This window comes from Arachis hypogaea, chromosome 11 (genome assembly GCF_003086295.3).
Source record: "Arachis hypogaea cultivar Tifrunner chromosome 11, arahy.Tifrunner.gnm2.J5K5, whole genome shotgun sequence".
NCBI classification, from domain to species: Eukaryota; Viridiplantae; Streptophyta; class Magnoliopsida; order Fabales; family Fabaceae; genus Arachis; species Arachis hypogaea.
This window is the reverse complement of record NC_092046.1, coordinates 147,971,311-147,997,079: the sequence shown is the minus strand read 5'-3', so window position 1 is coordinate 147,997,079 and position 25,769 is coordinate 147,971,311. Positions and strand designations below refer to the sequence as shown.

Genomic DNA, 25,769 nt, shown 5'->3' with positions numbered 1-25,769 from the left:
ATTAAATAATATATATATTTATATACAAAATATAATTTTAGTGTATATGTATTTTTGTTTAGAAAATAACATGGTAGTTGACTAGTAGTTACTGTCATCAGAAACTCATCAACTTCTCACCTTCATTCTTCAAAATTAAAAATTAAGTCACGTACGTTCTCTTTTAATTTTGTTGATCAACTACCTTTGTATTTTTTTTTTTTTTTGAATTTTTGTTCTCTTGGTCTGTGATCAACAACTAATTCAAGCCATTTTAAAGTATATTGGGTCTAAGCCATGATGAAAGAACGCTAGGCCAGCCCCTTTGTGTATTAAAAACTAATAACAATACCAAAATACAAAAACTAATAACATATATTGCCACTGAAAAAAAAAATTAGTAACTAAAAATGAAAACACACACACACACTCTCTGACGTCGACAAAAACTTAAAAAGGAAACCAGAACCAAAAAGAATAAAGAATAATGAAAGTAGAAATCTTCAAAACACCAAAAAAGAAAAAACAAAAGTAAAACACAGTGGAAATCATTGAAAAAAAAAAATATAGTCAGTATACCTGGGCTTAACAAACTATAGGAATATGCAAAAATATAGTCAATTTTAGAACCCTGCATCCCAATGAATCTATTTCTATTTGCTTTTCATATAAATAATGTTATATGCACTTTTTCATACAAATAATGCTTTTCATAAATTTGTTGTACAATTTTTATTTTTAATATTAAAAATAATTGATAAGAAATGTTATGTACACATATGTATAAATCTCTCTTGTATACCTTCTATTCATATTAAAAATTAAAAATGATTGATAAGGAATAAGATATACAAAACAAAAATGTACACAATTATATAAACATCGTTTTAAAAAAAAATGTCTTTTATATTAAAAAAATTGTACAGAAAAAGTTTAAAGACTGCGGCCTACCTTACAGCTTCAAGAGCCAATAGTAGCAGAAATCATGTAGATGCCAATATTAAAAGCTACTAAATTTGGTTAGTTGTGCCATCAATATCTTTTCTCTTCTAGAAATAGTTCCAACCTAAGAGTACAAGACTAATTACAACATCATAATAATTACAATAACATTCCCCCATACAGAGCTTGTTGGCATAAAACAAGGCAGTGTAGGACGGACCCGCAAGATCAGTTACACATGCTAGAACCTTGATGTTCCTGCATATACACTAGAGGTGTACATAAACAACTATCATGCGAAGCATCAAATGTAAGTGCCCTCAACTTTGTTAGTTACACACTGCCTGTAAATCAAGAAAGGATAATATCACAACGCAGGCCATATCAATTTCACATATTAAGAAGCAAGTGACAACAAATCAACTGTTAAATGCAAAGTAATGATAGCAATGGTTTCACCTTATTTGTTATTACAACCTACCACCAATTGGCAGGTTGGTTGTTACACGTAATAAAGATTTCAAGTTTCGAGATTGAATACCACAATCATATGTTAATCGTAATTATATGTAGCGAATACAGGAATCAGAAATGGAGACCTCATAGAAGGTTAATAGTACATCAACACTACTACCACTATCATCACAGCAGGGGAATAAGTGTGGACACAGCTCTGTAAGTCCCAGTGGTAACAATTTAGCTTCAAGATTTCAGGTAACAAACAAGTCTATTAGGAGCTAGATTTCTAAGAATGAGCTAAATGAGCCTAGAACAGAAGTGAGCCTCACTTAACAAATGCCAAAGTGCCTAACCTCCAATTTGCATACATAATTCGGTGTGCAAAAGATATTCTATATCTATCATGTATGAAAACAGGATAGCAGACTCAACAACCGGACATCTGCGTAAAACGAAACATCATGTTTGTTTGAGGCCTAATCATTTTACAAAATAACGTATACCACATTGCAAATTATTGCCCATGGTTACTTATCAATCAACCACAAGAAATCCACATGTTGATACTAAAAAACCCTCGGCATCTCACTGATGAATTGAAAGTGTGTTGGTTATTAAAAAGAATCTATAACCGAATTCTCGCATGAAAAATTATTTTTAAAAACGAAAAAAATTGAAATCATACTATAATATACATACCTCAGCTGCCGATGGGATGATAGAGTCCCTGTAAAAGTTGTTGAAGCAAGTTAATTTGCCGTATCCATGCATAATTTGACAGATCTTAACAAATCTAAGAGTACCTTGGCCTGTCAGACTTGGCAAGATGTTTTGACATTATGGATGCCTGCAAATACACATTATCACAATTCTCAGTCCTAGAGAGACGATGCATTGTCAAATTAACACACACACCAGCACCAAGAAACTATGTTGTTACATTGAAAATAGTGATTAAGAGAAAGACTTTGGATTTGTTGGAAGAAAAAACCATTTGACTAGATACAAGGTTATTTTTTCTATTCCTCAATTTTCACAGTTAGTTCCTGATTTTCCTAACTTGTGATTGCAATTGCAAGAGTATGAAACATTACCTGCTCCTGTATAATGCTCCTTGCTTCAACAAGTTGTGCTTCAAGCTCAAGTTCCCTTTCAGTAGCCTCTGAAGTAACTTCAGCCCCTTTCTGAGCATCTTGCAATTGATGCATGCGCTCCTTCATATTTCAACTTTCAAGCATTAATAATCAAAACAAGCCAATTCTATCTAAAAATACTTACAGATCAAAAGATATAGATACCTTTATGGAAGCCATCTTGGTTCGAAGACTTTCTTCTATCTGATCTCTGGCCATGTGAAAAGGAAGATCAAATACATCCTGCAAGTAACAAACTAACTAGTTTCACTTGATAGTTTCACACTGGGAACAAAATATGAAACATTATACAGTTTCCACACCATCCTCCCAACCAATGGAGATTGCGACGGATCACTGTCAGATCTTTCGCTGGAGGTCATAGATTCCTTCACTAGTCCATTAGGAGCATTTAGGAAATCACGCATATCCCCCTGTGATAAGTACAATCAGTAATTCGATAATCAAGGACCCTGCTTCAAAGGGAATGGTATACAACAGAAATATGGCCTTTGTAACACATATTTTAAAGGAGAAACAGATTATTTTAAGAAAAAAAATGGATGAAAAACAAGAAGAAAAATAAATATTTTACAAAGGCAAATGAAAGATCCTAAATAACATTAAATAGAAGGAAAGAAAACATGTGCAGAAGAAAACATACATAAATCCAAAAACTTGTCTTCATGTAGGAATTTCAGTGAATAACAACAATTAAATATCAGGATCCTACCTGCATTGATCTCAATAATGCTCTTAAATCGGTATTCTCTGCCATTAGTTCTTGATTTTTTGCTTCACATGCATCCACCTTCCAACATTATAAAAAAAAAAAATTGTAAATGATGTCTTCACAATGCTATGGGTTTGGTATTACAGGGCAAGAGCTTATCAAGTTGCATACAATCTTTTTATAAAAATCATTGTCAGCCTTCTTCCCATTCCATGTTCCACGTTGCCGGCCTTCCTTCTGTTTACACACATCATAGACACCTAATTAATATGAAATTTAAGATCCTCTGTGCAGAGATAAAAACTACATGAATGGTTGATACCTGGAGAAGATTCATTATCTCCATGCCTGACCTTGATTCCTTCTTCTTTTCCATCAACACTTGGTTTAGCCTCTCCTGCAAGTAGAATGTATCACCCCCTCAAATTGAGAACTAACAACTTACGGAGTCATGCAATATTTCATCAGTAAAGTTCGTACTAAGCAAGCACCAATAACTTAAACACATTGCTTCTTTGTATGAAGAAAACCTGAATATGTCATGTCCTACCTGCAACTTTATGTATTCCTTTTCCTTCTTCTTCATCTCATGCAGTTGTTGAGTCTTTACTTGCTTTGGGACAATTCAAATAATCAAAGCAATTAAGAGTTAGAAATTATCGATTTTGAAGCACAGTTTGGCAAACAACACACAGCAATAGGCAAAGCAGATCCATTCTCTAACCTGATTACCAATAACCATTCTCTGAAACTCATCCCGCTCCTGCTGCAGCTTCTCAATTTGGGCCTTGAGAGCTGCTGTGTTTTTAGCTTCCTAGACAAGAAAAATTAAATACCCATATTAAAAAAATGAAAAGAAAAATAGAGTAGCATTACTTTGTAATAAAGTAAACAGTTTAATGCTTGCAAAAGTGATACACTCGATCTTTTCCTTTAAGCAAGAAAATCATAAACTTTACGTTTGCTAAAACTAGATTTTTATATATGCTCACCGTTCTAGTAATAGTAGCTATCTCTCTATCTTTGGCTTGTAGTTGCCCTTCAAGCCTCTCAACTTTGGCCTCCAATCTTGATATGTCGGATAATAATCTACAACACCATTCATTCAGGTACCGTGCAAGACAATTTTGCATCTTATGCTGAATCCTCAAATGGCTAGAACATTTAATTAAGCTCTGAAATGAGAATTTACCTCTGTCTCTGGTCATTAGCAGACTCTCTGAACTCCACGTCACGCTGCCTCTGTTGCAGCAAGAAGTATATGCAATTGCAAGTCCGTGCAATTGAAACCTACCAAAAACAACCTCCTTTGAAATTTTTTCCCCAAAATAATAATAATACTAGTAACAATGATTATGCAAGAGAAAACAATGTAGATGAGAAAACGAAATTGAATCTCACGGGGTCATTAGCGAAGAGATCGAGGGAAGCAGGGAAGCCAAAAGTGACGAGGGATTGGTTCAAATACTTGGCGCAATGCTCTAAATTGTCCACATCGGCGAACGCGTACTCTCTGAAACGACGAAAAAAGAAGAATCAAAATTGAAAACCGAAAATGTGGCTGGAGATCAAAGCAGCAAAAAACAGAAGAAGAAGAAGAGCGAGTCAGCGAGGATTAACTAACTCACCCGCCGGTGAAAGTAGAAGCCTGAGAAGAAGGCTGCAAAACAAACCAGAAAGAAAACACAATTAGAAGAAGGGAACAAATGCAGAGTGAGGAAGAGTATGTTAGGGTTTACCCTAAGATCGAAATCTGCCTCAGTAGGTGGCATTGTTGTTCTTCTTCTTCACTGTGGCTTCAGCGGTTTCAGATCTAAACTCTCAAGTGTAGTGTTTATTGAGCGGTGGCCAAATTTGAAAGAAAAAGGTGAAAAAAAAAAATATCTACGCAAAAATTTGAAAGAGGAAAAGGGGGATGGTGCTGTTGTTGTGGGGAGAAGTGAATGAATGATGTCTCGTCACTCACGTGACGGTGATTTTATGGTGCTCTCCAGTTAAAGGGGTCCACCTGTAGTCTTGTTTTGGAGATTTCCCACGTGGCGGTGTATGACTCGTTGGGTGAAAAGCCATTGACCGAATTTTGTAGTATTTTTTTCCCTTTTTTGATTGGATATGAAATCCAAATGCAAACTAAAGATACTTAATTACTTTAATGCATTGAATTAGACGTGCAGGTGTGTTATGTTTTTCATTACTTCAATTCTGGTTAGGGTGCACTTCTCATATCATAATCATCAATGGATTGCATAAGTGAGCCAAGGGAGTAGTGACTAGGAGTATTTGCGGTGCAGTTTGATCGATTTTGAGTCAAAAATTCATTCAATTCGAACACTAGTTTTACTTGCGGTGTGATTTGGATTGGATGCTTTTTTTAAAAAAAATTCAATCTGATTTCAAGCGATTCTGATTGGATTGGATTTGTGATTTTGTAAATTAAAAAATTAAATACATATAACAAGTCTCAACATCAAAGTTTAAATAATCAACAATAACATAACAAATCTCAACAATATCTTAAAAAACCAACGATAACATAACAATGGAAATAAAATTCTAGATTAGTTAAAATAAATAAATAAATAACATTTTGAACATAAAATATTTATTAAATAATAATAATACATGAATAATATAAAAATGTATAACAAATTGAACATGTTATAAGTATAATTGTAAATATAATAATAAAATAATAATATTATAACACATTGTACGGTTTGGATTGGATTGGATCGGTCATGAAAAGTAGATCCGAAATCTGATCCGATCTAGCGGTTTGCAAAAAATATAATCCAATCAAATCCAAACTAATGCGGTTTTAATCGATTTTCGATTTGAATTGGATTGAACGAGCAGTTTAATTTAGATCGGTTTGGATTTGAACAACCCTAGAAGTGACTGAATTCGGAAAATTAACACTTGTTTTTCATTCTACTTCTATTATGATAAGAAAATGATGGGACATTTTACTTTTCTTTTGAAAAAATATAAGAAGACAATGAGAATATTAAATAATGTAAATAATAGATATATTAGATATTCAATTTAATAGGTATGTAAATAATTATGTTGATTATTTTTAATTAGATAGTTATTTTTTTATTCGATTTACTCATATACAATTAATAATAGCTGGTTGTTCAATTCATTAGATATCATATAGTTATCCTAATATTAGGATTTAAGAAGTAATTTAGAGACAAAATATTTTTTACTTTATTGAATCAATTCTAAAATTTATTATTCATATTAGTTACAAAAGTCATTGTTTCCTAATAAATCTTTTTTTTTTTCCTTCACTCACACCATCACAAATGGCACCCCTTTCTTCCGCAAAAGGAACCATGTGTCTATCAATTATATGGGAGACATCATAATTTAAGGCACGTGCCATCTACAATAAGGACAAAGAAACAATACAAGCTAGATTATTAGTGCCATGCATCATTCGTTTGCCAACATGTCCATTTGCTTACGAAAAGGTTCATCATAATTATTTATTCCATTCATATTTTTCTCTTTAATTCAGTTACACTAAGGCCCGTTTGGAGAAACAGTTTAATTAAACTCTTTTTGAAAAAATAATTTAAATAATAAATAATTATATTAAAAATAGTTTATAAATAAATTATTTTATGTTTGGATTTTTAGTTTTAAAAATATTTATTTTATAGAAATATGATAAAAAATAAAAATATTATGAGAGAAGTCATTTTTTTAATTTTTATATAAACTCCTAAATAGCTTTTTAAAAAATCGCAATTTAATTTTAAAAATTGTATCAGACATTAATACTACTACTTTTTATAAGTCAAAAATTAAAAAAATTTATTTTTAAAACTTCCCAAACGGACGTGAGACTTGTTTGTTTAGCGAAGGAAAATATCGGAGAAAGAAAAAAGCGGGTGTAATTAAAGTCTAGTTAAAACTGGTTATTTACTTCAGCACTTTAGCTAGAAAATATTTTCATTTTCATTTACTATATATATTGCGTCCTTTCTTTAAGATTTAAAATTATTCAATTTTTTTTTTGTCATGGGCTTAGCCATACAAGGACCCAAACCGCCCAGAAATGCTTTACTCATAACTTAAGTCATAAGAGTGGAATTATTGTTATTATTATCTGTCAAAAATTTATGGTACACACGTTAGGCTATTATCCTTCTAGTTCTGGTAATGGGCCAGCCATTAAAAATTGACCAAAGTGGAAACCTCTTTCTTCTAGGTTGAAAAGTTTTGATGGGGGTCCAACTGCTACTTAAGTAGTTTTTATGTAATAATGGTTTATTTGGTACATGGTACTTTGGTAGTTCTCACCTAGATATGAAATAGGACCGTTGGCAATACCAAAAAAAAAAAATGAAATAGGACCGTTGGTTAATTGCTTAGTAATTTATGGAGTAAACCAATATAATGTTTGAACTCTCAACACTTAGTTAAACGGATGATTGAACTGACCACTCAACCAAACTAAATTAGTTAGTCTAACTCAGCTGAGATTGTATTTTTTTTATTAGCAAAGAGTCAAAGAGACCCTCTCTTTCGATTTTATCCTCAATTTTTGAACGTTCATATTTGGAACTTCTTCTTTTTGTCGATATTTCTATAACCTTTTTCTTTTGGTGAGTTATGTTTTGTTATGGGCTTATACCTCTGTTGGATCCGTTAAGAAAAACAACCTAAGCTTTTCTTAGCCAGCAAAATTTGTAACTTTTTTTTTAAGTTTTTAAGTAAGTGAATATTTCAATGAAGATTTTATAATTGTTTTAATGTAAATTTTTTTTTGAATAATGAATTATAGAGTTAAATTTTGATATGTTATAAAAGTGTTGTTTTTATTTAAAATGTGTCTAAATAAATAAGTCACATTTTTAACAAAAACATATTCATAAAAAGATATTTTTAACATCTTTATTTGAGTAATTGCCAAATTTTAAATCCTAAACTTTGAAGTATTTACATGGTTGATATTAACAACTAATTTTAGCCTTCTTGAAGTTTATTTTTGATAAGTAACAAGTTGGCCACAAAATCTTCTTATATACACAAATATAGGGCAAATGACCTGAATAAACCCAATAGATTTCAATATTTCGTGAATGTCTCAAATCAAAAAATGCAACGTCAAAGTTCTAAAGTATATTTCTATATAAATCGAATTGAGTCAATTTGAATTAGTGACAAATATAGTAAATCGAATCCATTAGATTCGAATTATGTTCATGGTTAAAATGTTAATAAATCAAATTTAGTGAATTCGATTTCTAAATACATGTAAATCGAATTAAAAAGATTCGATTTAGCCAACGGATTACAAGCCCAATGTAAATTGAAACCATTTGACTCGATTTGATGATTTTGTAAAGCGAATTTACTTGTTTCAATTTATATGTACTTATCATCGAGCATAATTTGAATTTAATTGATTTGATTTCCTTGGATCTTTGCTATATAAACAAATTGAAGTCAGTTAATTCGAACCAATAAATCTCATACCCCACCCCAACCCCACCACTAGATCCGAAAATCTCTGTGAAAGCAACCCGGGAACAACCGAATCTGCACGTATAGAAGACGATCCAAATCGTCTGTATCGACTAGATGGAGTTGCGCATATTGTTGGTGCCGTCCACCACAAGGTTAGTGTTTTTTAGTATTTAATTTTTTTTGAATAAATTAGTAGTTGGTTAGAACCGTTAGTTTGGAATTTTTAAAATAAATCCAAAAATAGATATTTGAATTTAGTTCATATCAGACTTAGTGAGTCATTAACTATAGAATAGGGTTAGCTGTAGATTCATGAACAGGGATAAGTACAGGTTTTTATGTGTGTTAATAGAAAGAACATGTTTTTATCTCATATTAATTGTTTTTGTTACGTTGAAGAATTGGATCGTGATTAATGTAGTGGTTAACGTTTTTATCTATAAAAGATTGGTAGGGATTTATTGTAAAAATATTTTCAAAGTATTCGCATGCAATGTCTGCGGTAGCTAGAAATTTTGATGCATCGAGCACTTTTTTTGTGACGAATGTGAGAAGGAATTTTTCATTCTTATGCAGCCCCATCGATGCATCAGCAGCATGAGACGGCAGCACGGTATGATGTTGGATGACAGGATCATTCCTTACTTGCATATGGCTGGTCTGTACCATCTTGCAAGACTGAACGAGAGTTGGTTTCGGTTGACAAGCCGTTGGTCAGCGCCTTCGTAGAGAGATGGCGCCCTGAGACGCATACATTTCACATGCCGTTTGGGGAGTGCACAATAACCCTACAGGATATAGCGTACCACTTTGGTCTCCCGATAGACGGTCAGTATGTTAGCGGATGCCTGACAGACTTTCCACGATATATAGCGGGTGGCCGGCCACCATGGGTGTGGTTTGAGGAGCTGCTGGGTGTATTGCCTCCTGCGAGCTGCATCGACAAGTTCATAGTGAAGTGCACGTGGTTTGAGGAGACGTTTAGTGAGCTTCCACAGGGGGCAGATGAGGAGACAGTTAGGAAGTATGCCCGTACGTACATCATGATGCTCCTATTGATGCAGCTGTTTGGGGACAAGTCAAGTACCCGCCTCCACATTCGATGGCTGCCGTACGTCGCCAAGTTAGAGGACATGGGTCAGTACAGTTAGGGGTCTGCTGTATTGTCATTAGTCATTACTATACAGGTGCATGTGCCGTGTGGCGAACAGAAATATCGTCAAGTTGGTTGATCCACTGCAGCTCCTCCAATTGTAGATCTTTTGGAGGTTCTCTAAATTCCAGCCGGACGAATTTGATATTTTTCATTGGCCGTTGACTCAATTCGATTTATATAAAAATATACTTTAGAACTTTGACGTTGCATTTTTTGATTTGGGACATTCACAAAATATTGGAGGCCATTTGATTTAATCAAGTCATTTGCCTAAAATATATAACGTTTAAACAGTTCATACAACTATTGCTTATATATGCTAAATCTAGTAAATTTTTTTGTTGAACAATAAATCTAGTAATTTGTGAATCCTATTTATTTGCTTATTAAATTGTATGTATTCATACCCATTTTTTTCCTTTGATAAACAGTTAAACAATTTGGAGAAATGTCCAAAAGGAGAAAAATAAAACATACACACATTTGGAGAAGATAATACTCTCTAATTAGAGGCTGGCTTTGTTTATTTTAATGCAAGATGCCGTCTTATTTACGTTAATACGTTTCTTAATAATGAATCTACACAAATACAAGTTTGCAAAAGGTGTAATTAATTAATGGCTACCTAATGAATAGCTTAGAAAGTTAGCTCGTCCAAAATATAATGTAACTTTTTTTTTCTTCTTTTTTCCCGCTTCTTAAAATTGGTGTGGTGATATTAAGAAATTGAGTTTCATATGATTCTACATCTCTAGTACGATTTTAAAGAATATATGGTTAAAAGTTAAAAACAAGTCAAAAACCAAAAATAAGATAAAATAAAATTAAAGGGGCACGTGTCCCTTTTGCTATTCTCTTCTTAGTTACTAGAAGCTTATGATATGGTTGTAAAAAGAATATTGAATATGAGAAAATTTCTTTTAGTAATTAATTTTTTAAGAAGAAAATTAAATCTTGAGACTAGATCGCATCCAAATTAAAGAGAGTATTTTGGTGATTATTGTTAGTTAAATGTCAACGACGGCTTCCAGTAAGATTGAATAGTATTAGCTCTTTCATTATTAAGTCATATTGTTTATTTTATTATTAATGTATGTTTTGTCATATATTTTGACTTTTTCTTTAAAGAAAAAACTTATTCAACCCGAAAGAAATTGGTAAGACTCGTTTTTCTTTATATTTTCTTCGGACAACAGAAAAGACTCCTGTTAAATAACTTGATGAAATCATTAAAGGGAAAGTATATGAACTAATTCCAAATTAACTAAGAATGGAACAACTTAGTTAATTATTAATTATAAATATAGTAATTAGTTTTATTTATTTATAATTTAAAATATTAGTTATTAAATGTTTCATCATATTTAAATTAGGAGGATATACGTTCAGTATCATTACAATGTGAATCATGGAAACTTATTCAATTAGCTTCTGTCTCTTCACCTTTTTTCTCTTTATAAATGTCTAAAACATGATAAATCAGAAAACAGAATCAGAACCATCCAATTTATAAAAATAAAAAAATATCCTAATACCTAACATAAACACCATCCACATAGAGATTTTAGATTCACCCAAAAATATTTGACTGATTTTGACTGGAACCATCTTAGTTCCTAGCATTATTGATCATTAAATTCACAACTTATTTTAAAGGTGAAAACCGTGTATTTTTGTAAGAATTTTACTAATAAATATAGTCCTAGTTACTACATAGTTTTCAAGTCTTATATGCATTTAGAATCTTCTATTTTAGTTTAGTTTACTTTCATTTCTTCTCTTTATTACCCTTAATTAGGGGGAAAAAGATGCTTAAAGTCTTAAACCAACACTGCCAATCGGTAAGGGAAAAAATAAACAAATATGAATGGTGAATACAAATTCTGTGGGCTCTATTTATTTTTTAATGTATAATCTGTGGGCTAATGACCGAGTATGAATAACATATAATAGTACCTAGCTATGAACATACAAATTACAAGGGTCAATGCTGCTGACCACACAAAATGCATCAGCACCTGGACTTTCCAATTGAGCGTCGTTGAGTATTGAGTGTTGACATCTTCCTCCAACAGACATAGTAATAATAATCAAATCAAAATAAGGACTAAAAGGTCAAGAAATGGTGGCAAAGGTGGCACCTGCAGAAATTAATTAAGCTGACCATTTAACTGCACTTCAATATTTGAATCCTCTTTTGATCCGTCACCTTATAACTCAGTCTTTATTGTGAATTATGAGTTATAACTCGACTTTAATTATTATTCATTATGTAACTGACACATTTATTATCGATTTAATGATCATTATTCTGACTTAATGATCAACGGTCATACCATCAATTCTATTCATCAACTTTATGCCTATAAAAGGCACCAATCTATATATACACTACATTCTAGAGACATTTTAAATATATTCTATATTCATAGAATTATTATAATATACAACACATGATAACTTCTATTTCATGTCTTACATTCTATATTCATAGAATTATTCTTATACCTCTTAAACACTTACTAACTTGAACGTCGGAGTGTTTTTTGCAGGTACCCACCCCCTTGTTATCTCCTGAGGAGAAACTTAAAGACATTCATTGACGGACGAGCTAAACACCGGCCAAACTCAGCAAGAACACTCTTAATTTTTTTGTTCGCGGGTATTTTTTACTATTAATTTTTAAAAAAAAATATTAAAAAAATAATGATCATATTTTATTTTCTTAATTTAAAAAAAATTAAAAAAATTCGTTTTCCTTAGGTATCTTCGTTTTATTTTTGTTTTTGTTAAAAATTAAGATATTTTAAGTTTATGAAAAAATTAATATAAACTACATTGACTTTTAATAAGTTAAAAAAAATAAAAATACTTATAATTGAGAAATATAAGAATAATCAAACTGAATGAAATCTACGTTTGACCAATCCAATTTCAAACCCCAAATCATAATATAATCTTCTATTCAGTCTTCTGTCTTCGGTCTTCATTAATCTTCTTAATGCTTCTTATATATATAAAAGGAGGTTCTAATTATAAATCCCCTTTTTGTGGACTGGTGCTGGGGAATAAATCGCACACAGAAAAACAGTTGGGTTTGTGTTATCTTCTTATACCTACTTTGTTGGCGGTTCCCTTCTTCGCCACTATTAATTATGACCAACTGAGATGCATGCACGCAATCAAAATTCGTTAATCCATCTAAAATCATATTAGGCCGTTCCTAATTAGTTTAACAAAAATATTATTTGAATATTAAAATTAATAACAATATGTTTATATATATATATTATTTAATTTATTTTTAATATGTATTTTATATTAATATCTAATTTTAAAATATAACTGTTTTAAAATATTTTTATAAATTCAATATTAAAAATCAGATTCAAGAGTATGAGAATTCTAAGAAATTGATATGATAATTGAGTATTTTTTCAGATTCTCAAAAATATGTTATTGTTAAAAAGGGGAGAGGGAACAATAGAAAAAATATTTGTGAATATTTAAATTATATAGAATGATACAATATAGAAAGGTATTTATAGGTGCTAAGAGAATCAAAATAATAAAGACGTAATTTCCTATAATAAATATTTAGATATGTTAAATAATGCTAATTGATTTCATTGATCTTAATTATACTCTAACATCCCCTCAAACTCAAGTGATAACTTGAGTTTGAAAAAACTAAATAAAAAAAAAAACGCATAAACTAATAGAACGGGTACATACGGAACTTCCCGAAGAAAGCGCAGACGGAACTGCCCGAAGCAAGCGAAGACGGAGCTGCCGGAAGGAAGCGTAGACGGAGCTGCCGAAAGGAAGCGCTCAAACGGAGCTGCCGGAAGGAAGCGCCCAAACAGAGCTGCCGGAAGGAAGCGCCCAAACAGAGCTGCCCGAAGGAAGCACTCAAATGGAGCTGCCCGAAGGAAGCACAACGGAACTGCCACAATGAAGCGCAGACGGAACTGCCACAAAAAACGCAGATGGAACTGCCGGAAGGAAGCGCAGACGAAACTATCGGAAGGAAACCCAAACGAAATTGCTGCAAGAGTGGCCAACTGCTGAAAAACTGCTGAAAAGATGGCGAACTATTGGAAAACTACTGAAAAGTGACAAAGTGCAAAGAGATGACAAACTATCGGAATGTGACAAAAAATATATGGTTTCCCCATGAGAATAAGTAAGTAGTTGATGACCTAATCGGTGAGGTAAGAAAAGCATCAAAGTATTGACAAAAGAGAAGGAAACAAAATGGCACAGAAAAAAGGTACAGTGATTTCTCCATAAGAAAATCAACTTGTCCTCCTCAAGGAGGATACCATGACTCTGATACCATGTTAAATAGGGGAGATGGAACAATAGAAAAAATATTTGTGAGTATTCAAGTTGTGTAGAATGATACAATATAGAAAAATATTTATAGGTACTAAGGGAATCAAACTAATAAAGACGTAATATCTTATAATAAATATTCAGATATGTTAAATAATACTAATTGATCTTAATTATACTCTAATAGTTATAAAGATGACACTAACTCTTCATAATTCATTCTAAGTTCTAACGATCAATAACTCAATTTTATGAGATTAATTGTTATATTATAATTATCATTTTACTATTAAGGAGAACATTATAACATTAACTATATATAGACCTAAGAGCATCATATGAAAAAGACCATAATAAAATATCAAATAATTCATGAAAATAATAATTCATTTTTCTAGATCAATTTAACTTAAAAAGTAAATCATTCATGACCTCTAAAGGACATAAGGAGAGGAGCTCGTGACATCAACCTCACAACATGTGCATTATGTTTCAAATATCCGTACTAAAGTATGATTTCTAACTTAATTTTTCTTGCGACTATGTTAACTTGAGCGTCGGAGTCTTTATAGGAATACTCTCACTATTGGAAATGACGAATTTAAAGAATTATCAACTCGAAATAGGAAGATGTCGACAACATCGTATTTCTGACCGATTCTCTATAATTTTGTTCGGATAACTCTTAAGTTTAAAAGAGTAAAAACACTTCTTAATAATACCTAATATAAATATTAATTTAATTATATAAGATAAAAAAAATTTACATGAGTAAATAAGTATTGCAAACTGAATAAAAATAATTGATAAATGATCATAAAAAGAATATATTTGAATAGGATTTTGATCTTTTAAATTTTGAGTTTTACTTTAAAGGATAAAGTGTAATCTCTCACAATTTATTTTATAGATAGGACTTAAAAAAATATAAAAAAGAAACTATGGTTTTTTTTATTTATATAAATTAAATAATTATATTATTTACCAATTTCCACTATTTCCAGTGTTTTTACCGAAATCCGATTTTAAGCATATTTCGTTTATAATGTAAACGAATTAATTTTGCACGTATTTCGTTTACAGTGTAAATGAAATATAGTGAATATCATGAGACATGTATATTTTGTTTACAGTATAAACAAAATACATATAAAATATACTGTAAACAAAATACGAGTATCTGTAATTATAAAAAAATTTAATTTTTATAGGTATAAAAATATAATTTTTAAAATAATAAAACCGTATTAAAAATATAATTTTGACCAATTTAAAAAATAAAATTAGTTTATATAAAAATATAACTTATAATTCTACCTTAATTAATTTATATTCTACCTTAATTAGTTTAAATTTTTAAATATAGATGAGATATAAATTAATTATGGTAGAATTATAAGTTATATTTTTATATAAACTAATTTTATTTTTTAAATCGGTCAAAATTATATTTTTAATACGGTTTTATTATTTAAAAAATTATATTTTTATACCTATAAAAATTAAATTTTTTGTAATTATAGATACTCGTATTTCGTTTACAGTGTATTTTATACGTATTTTATTTGTACGATAAATAAAATATACATGTTTTATGATATTTACTGTATTTCATTTATACTATAAATAAAATACGTGTAAAATTAATTCGTTTACATTATAAATAAAATATACTTAAAAACAAATTTCGGTACAAACATTGAAAATAATGAAAATTGATAAATAATAAATTATTTAATTTATATAAATAAAAAATCTGAAAAATTATTTAAAAATAAAAAATTATACTTTATTTTCTAAAATAAAAATTCATAATTTAGTGGATTAAAATTGAATAACGTATAGAAGATGCGTGTTACAATATCAGATCAACAATATTAATTAAGCTCATATATTATTATCTGAAATATGTGAGGTTGAATGTGCTTCCACGTTTCCAATGTTTAGACGAGTTCCAACTTCCAACCCCCTCTTCATTTGGGAGGTAGATCAACGCGGAGTGGGAAAAAAATAATCCTTTTTCATTCGAGAAATATGATTAATAGTGGGTGAAAACTTAGGTAAAGTCGACTTCACGTGAAGTTGATATCTGAGAGTCGTTAGATGAAAATTTAGTCAAATCAATTAAATTATCTAATGGTTATCAAATATCAATTTTATGTGAAATCGACTACACATGAGTTTCTACCTTAATACTGACAAAAAAAATTGATATTGATCCGTGTTGTAATCCCGTAATATAAAAGTGTTCTTTGTGAGTCGTGACAATCTTAGATTAAGACTTACATTATACATAATATCATCATGACTTTAATTTAAATTCACAGCATAACATAAATAAGGATTAATATTTCATTTCGGCCTCCATGATCCATCGGTGTTAACGTCATTATCGCCAACTTCAATTTCATTGGAGATACAGTGCAAGTGCAACAGTACAAGGGATACGAGTGGGAGCCAATAAAGAAAACTATTATATTATGTTTATATTAAAATTAATTACCAAAATTTATCACAAAAAATTAATTATTAATATAAAATATATATTAAAATATAAATATATATTAAAAATAAATTAAATTATATATTTTTATATATAAATATATTAATGATTGATTTTATTAGTAAATAGCATTTTTGTAAAAAAGACTTTTGGTCAAATGAATAATAACAACAAAATAAAAAGAAAAAGACTTTCTGGTATTATTTTATGTGGATTTTAGCGTTGGATACGCACGTGTTGCCATTCCAACGAAGCAAATTAAAGCTGTAAATGAAATACGGAAACGAAGGGTGAAATTTGAAATGAAAGAACCCCACCACACAAAAATGCAAGTCACATGGGCAATTGTTTAATATCAATTCGTTTATTTCCAATTTTTTATATGGAATGACGCAAGGGAAGATCATATAGTCCATTTAGTATATTATATTTTCATTTTTCAAATAATGCATCTTAAACCATGAATGTATCTCATTTTTTTATAAATAAATATAGATTGACGTAACAGCTAGCATCATTTTGACGAAAACAGTTGAAGTAACAATTTCACCCTCTTAATTTATTTTTAATGCTGCTACTATAAGAAAATTCTATATTTTAAAAACATGTACATATGTTCTCTGAATATTTAGTTTCATTTCCTAATAGTCTAATCTTCCTTTCCCAAACAAATTAATTTTTTTTCTAGAAAATTAAAGACATTAATTAATTAAAAGAAAATATAAAAGCAAAATTTTGTAGTCATAAGTTTAACCTTTTTTAGAGTTTGTGCATCAGAAAATATTAATCACTACCATTAATAATAAATACTAGTTTAATTGAACCATTTTAAAGAAAAAAAATTGATAAAATAAAAAAATATTAAAATAAGACAATAAATTCATACCTAATATAAATTACAAAAGTAATAATAACTAGTTTTGAATTTTTTTTTTGAAATTTTATTTAAAAAAAAATAAAAAAAGGGTAAAAACTCAAACTTTTTTTAATATTGTATTATTAAGAGTGAAATTTTTCATCATGAATTAAACTGTATGTTGAATACTACTATGACCATTTACAAAATGTCAGTAATATTTTGTATTTCTTTAATTAAAATAATATTTTTCTAACAAAACGTCAGTAATATTTTGTGTTTTAATAATTAAAATAATATTTTTTATTACAAAATATTAATAACGTTTTATTTTTTTTATAATTTAAATTTTTTTATTACAAAATATGATTGACATTTTGTACTGCCACCACAACTATATAAAACATTAAAATAATAAAATATTTTTGTATTTCACATTAAAATTATTCGTATATAAAAATTTTAGCCTAATATTCAATTCATCACATCCTTAATTACGGACAAAAACATCGCATAAATTTCATTTGTTTTTAATTTCTTTTTCTTTTATAGAAACTCTTTTCATTTTTTCCAAAATTTTAATAAATTTTTTTACAACATACAAAATCTCCTTTATTTTTTATACCAAATAAATTACAAAATATAAACAAACATTCATGTCATTATAGTCTGCATCTGTATTGTCCACGCACCGCGCGGGTATCTTTCTAGTTTTAGCCTAAAAACTCAGAAGTTAATAAGTTAACTGCCCTGAATTTTTATAAAAAGTAATTAACCATGGTTAAGGAGTGGTGGGAGGGGTTAGGTGGATTTGACCGGTCTGGGTTGGTAGGCGTTGGTTCAGTAAATGTAATTAAAGAAGGAAATAATTTTAGTTAGTTTTCCCTCCGAAATTCAGAAAAATGAGAATATAACATGACATAACCCCCCTCTCCCTCTCTCTATTCTCTAACATTCCCTCCTACCACGCCTCTCTCTTTCTCTCACACACAACTCCCAACTACTTCTTCCACCACCCACCAAAACCCTCCCAATCGCACAATGGAAGACTCATCCACCTCCATCAAGATTTCGCCCTTCGATCTCATGTCCGCCATAATCAGAGGCAAGCTCGACCCTTCCAACGTCTCCTCCGAGGCCGCCGGCGATGTTGCCGCCATAATACTCGAAAACCGCCAGTTCGTCATGGTGCTCACCACCTCCGTCGCGATTCTCATAGGCTGCGTCATCGCTCTTGTATGGCGAAGATCCAGCTCACACAAGCCCAAGCCTGTTGAGCTTCCCAAGCGCGTCATCGAGAGGGAGCCCGAGCCCGAGGTCGACGACGGCAAGAAGAAGGTCAGCATCTTCTTCGGCACACAGACCGGTACCGCCGAAGGATTCGCCAAGGCCATTGCCGAAGAGGCCAAAGCTAGATACGACAAGGCCACCTTCAAAGTCCTTGATTTGGTAAATAAATTAGATAGCGGAACCTATCAATTTAGCTCTCATGATTTAGAAACGCCGATGATTTAGTTCTCAAATAACTAAACAAACTCCAATTCAGAACTACGAGCTTGTTTAGTTCTTTTGAGGCTAAAATCTTCAATATTTTTGGACTAAATTGGTGATTTATTCAGATGAATACTTATCAGCTGCTTTTCTTTTCTTTTTCTTTTTTTTGATTAGTTCATTAGTTTATCGGATTTGATGCTTACGTTTTGAGAATGATGATTATGGTAATCAGGATGATTATGCAGCCGATGACGATGAATACGAGGAGAAGTTCAAAAAGGAAAAGTTCGCCCTCTTCTTTGTTGCCACGTAAGCTTCTCTCTCTCTTAGTTTTGAAAAAAAATAATTGCTGCCTTGTGTTTTGTGATTTTGGTGATTGATGAATCTGTGGTGGGATATGTGTAGATATGGTGATGGTGAGCCAACTGATAACGCGGCTAGGTTCTATAAATGGTTTACGGAGGTAAGTTTGTTGCCGTTGAGAGAGAGAGATAGAACTTGCATTGTTTATAGCTTGATTTTGGGTGCATGTGGCTGTGTTGGTGTGATTTCAGGGAAGTGAGAGAGGAGAGTGGCTTCAGGATCTTCAGTATGGTGTCTTTGGCCTTGGAAACAGGCAGTATGAGCATTTCAACAAGGTTTGCCCTCACCATTGTTACTTTCTTGCGGATTTGTTAAGCCTTGAGTTCTGATTTTGGAGTTGCATGTTGCTGATGCCTTATTTTTTTTTTTTCATGACTATGGCGATTGACACAGGTTGCAAAGGAGGTTGATGATATTCTTACTGAGCAAGGTATCTACCTCTTCCTCATTTCTATCCTTCTTGAGTATCATGGTTTCCAACTCGCATTTGTAATTATAATATTGCACTAGTATATTTTTCTGTATCGAGTGGAGCTTATATGGAAATGCAAAAGCAGAAGGTCGAAACTCTTAACAGTTCATCCTGCAAAAGGCGGATCTATTTCTAGCCTCACATTAGCTTTCTGAGTGAATCGTTTTTCTAATCCCTTTGATCTGGTTCCCACGTGACGATCTCACATGTCAAGAGAGAGATTCACAAATCACACACTATAGTTTGATGCATGGTTTCTTAAAATAATAAAATCCATCGATAGGGCCCCACAATCCTAACATATCTCTCTCTCTTTCCACTTATTTCACAAGCCGTGGATTTCAATCCCAAATCTTTTGTACTCTATATGGATTGTTTCCAGAAAAGACTTGTATCTTATTCTTATCACAAGTTCTGCTGGATGTTACTTGTTGTATTCTTCTACAGAATTTATTGAAGTGGCATAACATAAGTAGGCACATTTATTGATGAATATGTCTCCAAGGGTCTTAAACAGGGTTAAAATAAATACTGTTGATAATGTAGTTCTCGTACTGCAATGCTTAGTATAGGTTTTATCAATTCTTTTTCTTGATGGAATATCTCCCCCGGTCTGATCTAACTTGTCTTCTGCTATTGAAGGTGCGAAGCGTCTTGTCCCAGTGGGACTTGGAGATGATGACCAATGCATTGAAGATGACTTCACTGCATGGTATTGAAATATTCAACTTGACTTGAGTATAGTGAACCAGGACTCATATGCAGATATTGGTCGGTCATTTCCTCCCCCTAACCAATGGCTGTTATTGCAGGAAAGAAGATCTGTGGCCAGTATTGGATCAATTTCTCAGAGATGAGGATGATACAACTGTATCTACCCCTTATACTGCTGCTGTTTTGGAGTATCGGGTTGTTATTCATGATCCATTAGATGCAGCTGCTGAGAAGTGGCATAATGTTAATGGTCATGCTATTGTGGATGCTCAACATCCAGTCAGGTATATTAGATTAAAATATTAAATTGCAACTTGGCTATGTCTTACAATAATCTGATATGTATGCTTATTCCTGTAGGGCAAATGTGGCTGTGCAAAAGGAGCTTCATACTCCTGCATCAGATCGTTCTTGCACTCATTTGGAATTTGATATTTCTGGCACTGGAGTTGCGTAAGTATCTACCTTTGGAAATAAAACTGTTAAAATATACCACTCCCTATTTAATGTCTGATGCTTCCATTGTCATTGGGGTTATTTATTTATTTATCTATCTTGTAGATATGAAACCGGTGACCATGTTGGTGTCTACTGTGAGAATTTGTCTGAAACCGTAGAAGAGGCCTTAAGGTTACTAGGATTGTCACCAGATACCTATTTCTCTGTCCATACTGATAGTGAAGATGGGAAACCAATTGGAAGCTCATTGCCACCACCGTTCCCTCCATGCACTTTAAGAACAGCAATAGCCCGATATGCAGATGTATTGAGTTCCCCTAAAAAGGTACTTCTCATGTGCTTAATGCGTCATTGGTTTAATCCAGTAATCCATCTTCTCAAGTTACATACTTTGACCTACCAATTAACAATTGCTTATATTATTTCAGTCGGCCTTGCTTGCATTGGCTGCCCATGCTTCTGATCTATCTGAAGCTGATCGACTAAGACATCTAGCCTCTCCTGCTGGAAAGGTTGTAATCTTATTTCACCATGTGTATTTAGATTAACTTTTTATGCTTACATTTCCAGTTTCTAAGCTATTTTGGTCTATCTGCAGGATGAATATGCTGAATGGGTGATTGCCAGTCAGAGGAGCCTTCTTGAGGTTATGGCTGAATTCCCGTCAGCCAAACCTCCACTTGGTGTATTTTTTGCAGCAGTTGCTCCTCGCCTGCAACCAAGATATTATTCTATCTCATCATCTCCAAGGTCAGTTTGTCTTTTCTATTCATGCATTATTGCTTGTGCTGGTTGGACTGTGTGGATCGAGGCTATTGAATGAAAATCAACTTGGAGTTTGCTGAATTTCTGTTATTTGCTTGTATGCTATCATGATGCAAGATAAAGAGTTAGTGCATGAGCTTCTGCTCGGTGGTTAGAAAATAACCACTTACTGTATTCTACTATATATGAGCCATGTAGGAAATTTTGCTGTGACATGTTTTCTTTGTAAGTCTTGTTAATCAATAATTCGTGTTGCATTTACACCCTGTCAAAATTGTCTGCAGGATGGCTCCATCAAGAATTCATGTTACATGTGCACTAGTACGTGATAAAATGCCCACTGGAAGGATTCATAAAGGAGTCTGTTCGACTTGGATGAAGGTACTTATATGCTTGTTTCCTACTCTGAAATTATGGTCGTTCGGTTCTTTAACTGTTTCAAGATATCCAATGTTTAATTTTTATGCAAAAAGAATTGGCTTAGAGTATTATTTTTTATGTCCATACAATAGTAAACCCGTCCATCCCCCCTCTTTTTTCTTTTTCTATCTTTTCTCTATTTCTAAACATGACTTCTTGTTTGATTCCAGAATTCTGTGCCATTGGAGAAAAGTCAGGACTGTAGTTGGGCTCCTATCTTTGTTAGGCAGTCTAATTTCAAACTACCTGCAGATAATAAGGTTCCTGTAATCATGATTGGCCCCGGCACTGGATTGGCTCCTTTCAGGGGTTTCTTGCAGGTTTGGACCAACAGATTTGATATTCCTTCTGATAAATCTCGTCTATCCAATCATCTAAGCCAGCTATTTATACTCACTCTTTTTTGGGCACTTCAGGAAAGATTAGCTCTAAAGGAAGAAGGAGTTGAACTTGGCCCCTCCGTTTTATTCTTCGGATGCAGGAACCGACAAATGGTGAGTTACAACCTCAAATTCAATTGCTTGTAGGTGAAGAGTGCTTCAATATAGATTGGATGACCAATTCTTTGTCTATCATTATTATTATAGGACTACATCTATGAGGACGAATTGAACCACTTTGTTAATAGTGGCGCACTTTCTGAGCTCATTGTTGCCTTTTCACGTGAGGGACCCAGTAAGGAATATGTCCAACATAAAATGATGGAGAAGGTACCCACTTCTACCAAGCTTCCAAATTCTCTTACCAATTAAACGTTTCAGTGTTCACTCAACCAACACTAAAACTTTTTCTCCAGGCTTCGGATATTTGGAGCATGATATCTCAGGGAGCTTACGTTTACGTGTGTGGTGATGCCAAGGGCATGGCTAAGGATGTACACCGTACCCTTCACACAATCTTGCAAGAGCAGGTGTTTATGAATTATATTTAGTTTGTCAATTTGTTGCCTTTTATTATTGGCTGACCATAGCCATTTTTTATTGGTTTTTTGTGATTGTAGGCATAGAATTCCAAATAAAATACCCTACAATATATTCTTAATATATGTTCGTTTTTCCTATTTGCTAAACTAATCAAGTTGTGTGTGTTTCAGGGTTCTATGAACAGTTCCAAGGCTGAAAGCATGGTGAAGAACCTACAGATGAATGGCAGGTATCTGCGTGATGTATGGTGATGATCTCCAATGGTAGAAGAACAAAAATAACAAACTATAAGATATGAGTCATTGGTAGAATATGTTGGAAGGGCCTATTTGCGACGCCTTCCATTAGTGCCCTCAAATGGGGGAACTACGGTTCTGTTGTCATCACTACAACAGTTCCTATATTCTTTTTCATGTATTCTTTTTTCTTTTCTTTTTTTTTTTTTTTTGGCTTTTCGGTGTAACTTATATATTCTGTTTATACCTAGACTGTTGAAAATCGCATATTATTTTTTCTTGTATTTTAATGAACCTGTAAGAAAGGTTCAGAGACCTAATCAATACTCTCTATTGTATGAAATCATAAGAGAAAAAGAAATTGTTTGGAGATAAAGCAGCCATTAGCCCATTACTTCTGCACGTATTGTAATTGGATCAATTTCAATTTTCCATGTCACTAAGTTCACTGTTTGAGGAATACAAACAAGATGCTAATAGATTTGTGCTTAGTTTATTCAAGGCTTCCTTTCTTCTCAACGTAATATTAGGAGTGAGGTGTAGAGCATATTCTTCGAATATAGTTCAAGGGAAAGTTGATTCAATCAGGCTTCACAACTTATTACATTCCGCATTTTTCAAAAAAGAAAAAGGGCTAAATCGATATTTTAATGAGTGATTATATTTATACCAGGAATAAATAAAGTAGATTTGGATGATTAATTCTTTCTTGCATGTCAAGCATATTCAGTGAAATAAAATATTGTTTCAGAACTTTATTTTCAGGTTATTCAACCTATTTTTAATTTTTTGTGACACATTTAAATTGAAAAATATTTTGCATTCTAATTTTATCTCATATATTAAGTAAATATAAATATATATCATCTACTATTGGACGAAGCATTAAAATTGATATAAGATAGATTTAATTCCATTAAGTTATCATTTTTATTTTATTTGGTCATAGTTTATTATAGCCCCTTCTATGTATTTAACTAACTGATCCAATTAAATTGGTATGACTGCCAACTATATATATATATATGAGATTTTCTCAATAAATAATTTTAAAACACTTGTTAGGTAAAATGCATATTAAAAATGTTTAATAACAAAAAATATTAGTTAAAAACGGTCAAAATTTAATATTTTTTACTTTATTTAATTTATATTACAATACATAAATAATATAAATTTAGATTGTTTGAACTTATTATTTTTTTTTGTCATCTTAACATTATAGTAGGGATATTCTGATTTCTACATCAATGGCTGTGGCCTTCAAATTATAGCCACTACACTCCTTCCCTTTGCCACTCACACAAGTCAAAAGTCTTGCATCTTGTGTTTCTGCTTTAATACACTAACGGCGGAAACTAAATCCTAACTAATTTTGTATTTGTTATTTGTTATATGTATATTAAAATTAGTCATTAAAATACATATTATAAATAAGTTAAAAACACACACACACACAATATTGATTTTAATAACTGATTTTAGTGTATAAATAATATTTTTATTTTTTGATTAACTATATTCATATGAACAATGGAAGGCTCAATAATAAAAAATAAAAAAATATTATGCACACATAAAAAATCAATCATAAAATTAGTTATTATATAATTCCATATAAATATGTGTTATTTAAATTTTTTTAATATTATATTATATTTTAATATATATGTGTTATTTATTTTAATAGATAAAATAAATTATTAAAATATCAATGAAAAAATAAATTGAAATATGTCATGCATGTATAATGAGTTGAGGAGTTGCATTATTCTTCAATTGTAATTATTACAATTTTTAATCGAGAGGAGGTCCACGATGTAGCATCGGTGATCAACCAAATTATAATTTACTTTGGTTTAATAATTTGATCAGTTTTTCAACCCTTATTAGTGGATGTTATAAATCCACGACACGAAACATCAAGTATTCAAGTTCAGACGTAAGATAAGAGGACCTAAAGTAAGGCAACTTGAACTGAACAAGAGAAATGTATTCTCTCAAATTTTTTAATTAATTTTGTTAAATATATTTTTTTATTATATATTTTTTTAATAGGATTAAAAATATGTATATGGAAAAAATATTGAATAATAAAAATTATACTTAACAAAATAATACAAAAAAAAAAAGAGAAAATCCATTTTCCTAAATCACTGACTTTGGTTTATAATTGCCGTAAAATGTTAGCAAAATAATTTATTAGAGCGAAAATGAATTGCTACTTAGCGAAATTTTACTTATTAATTAATGCATACATCATAATACAGATATTCGAATTTTTAAAATATAGTTCAATAAAGTGTTTATATAATAATAACAACTGTTTTTCAACCC

At 31.5% G+C, this 25,769-nt stretch overlaps 3 protein-coding genes across 3 annotated transcripts; 2 read left to right on the top strand and 1 right to left on the bottom strand.

The window, feature by feature from the left end:
* Positions 1–864: 864 nt before the first annotated feature.
* Positions 865–5,198, bottom strand: LOC112723562 (uncharacterized). The gene is made up of 16 exons (XM_025774972.3): positions 4,986–5,198; positions 4,875–4,906; positions 4,648–4,759; positions 4,439–4,536; positions 4,239–4,335; positions 3,971–4,060; positions 3,797–3,859; positions 3,569–3,643; positions 3,418–3,483; positions 3,247–3,324; positions 2,837–2,947; positions 2,679–2,756; positions 2,475–2,594; positions 2,184–2,227; positions 2,080–2,107; positions 865–1,265 (listed from the first exon to the last, which is right to left on the bottom strand). The coding sequence occupies exons 1-16, from the start codon at positions 5,016–5,018 to the stop codon at positions 1,251–1,253; spliced, it is 1,140 nt and encodes a 379-aa protein (XP_025630757.1). The 5' UTR covers positions 5,019–5,198; the 3' UTR covers positions 865–1,250.
* A 4,028-nt stretch (positions 5,199–9,226) lies between these two features.
* LOC112722158 (protein MAIN-LIKE 1-like) lies at positions 9,227–9,884 on the top strand. Its single transcript, XM_025773128.1, has 2 exons — positions 9,227–9,280; positions 9,366–9,884. The coding sequence occupies exons 1-2, from the start codon at positions 9,227–9,229 to the stop codon at positions 9,882–9,884; spliced, it is 573 nt and encodes a 190-aa protein (XP_025628913.1).
* Positions 9,885–18,459: 8,575 nt separating this feature from the next.
* LOC112723561 (NADPH--cytochrome P450 reductase 2) lies at positions 18,460–23,808 on the top strand. Its single transcript, XM_025774971.3, has 17 exons — positions 18,460–19,035; positions 19,313–19,389; positions 19,486–19,543; positions 19,635–19,718; positions 19,837–19,873; positions 20,558–20,627; positions 20,728–20,913; positions 20,990–21,082; positions 21,191–21,413; positions 21,517–21,600; positions 21,687–21,838; positions 22,138–22,234; positions 22,444–22,593; positions 22,690–22,767; positions 22,861–22,983; positions 23,070–23,183; positions 23,367–23,808. The coding sequence occupies exons 1-17, from the start codon at positions 18,628–18,630 to the stop codon at positions 23,445–23,447; spliced, it is 2,115 nt and encodes a 704-aa protein (XP_025630756.1). The 5' UTR covers positions 18,460–18,627; the 3' UTR covers positions 23,448–23,808.
* Positions 23,809–25,769: the final 1,961 nt, after the last annotated feature.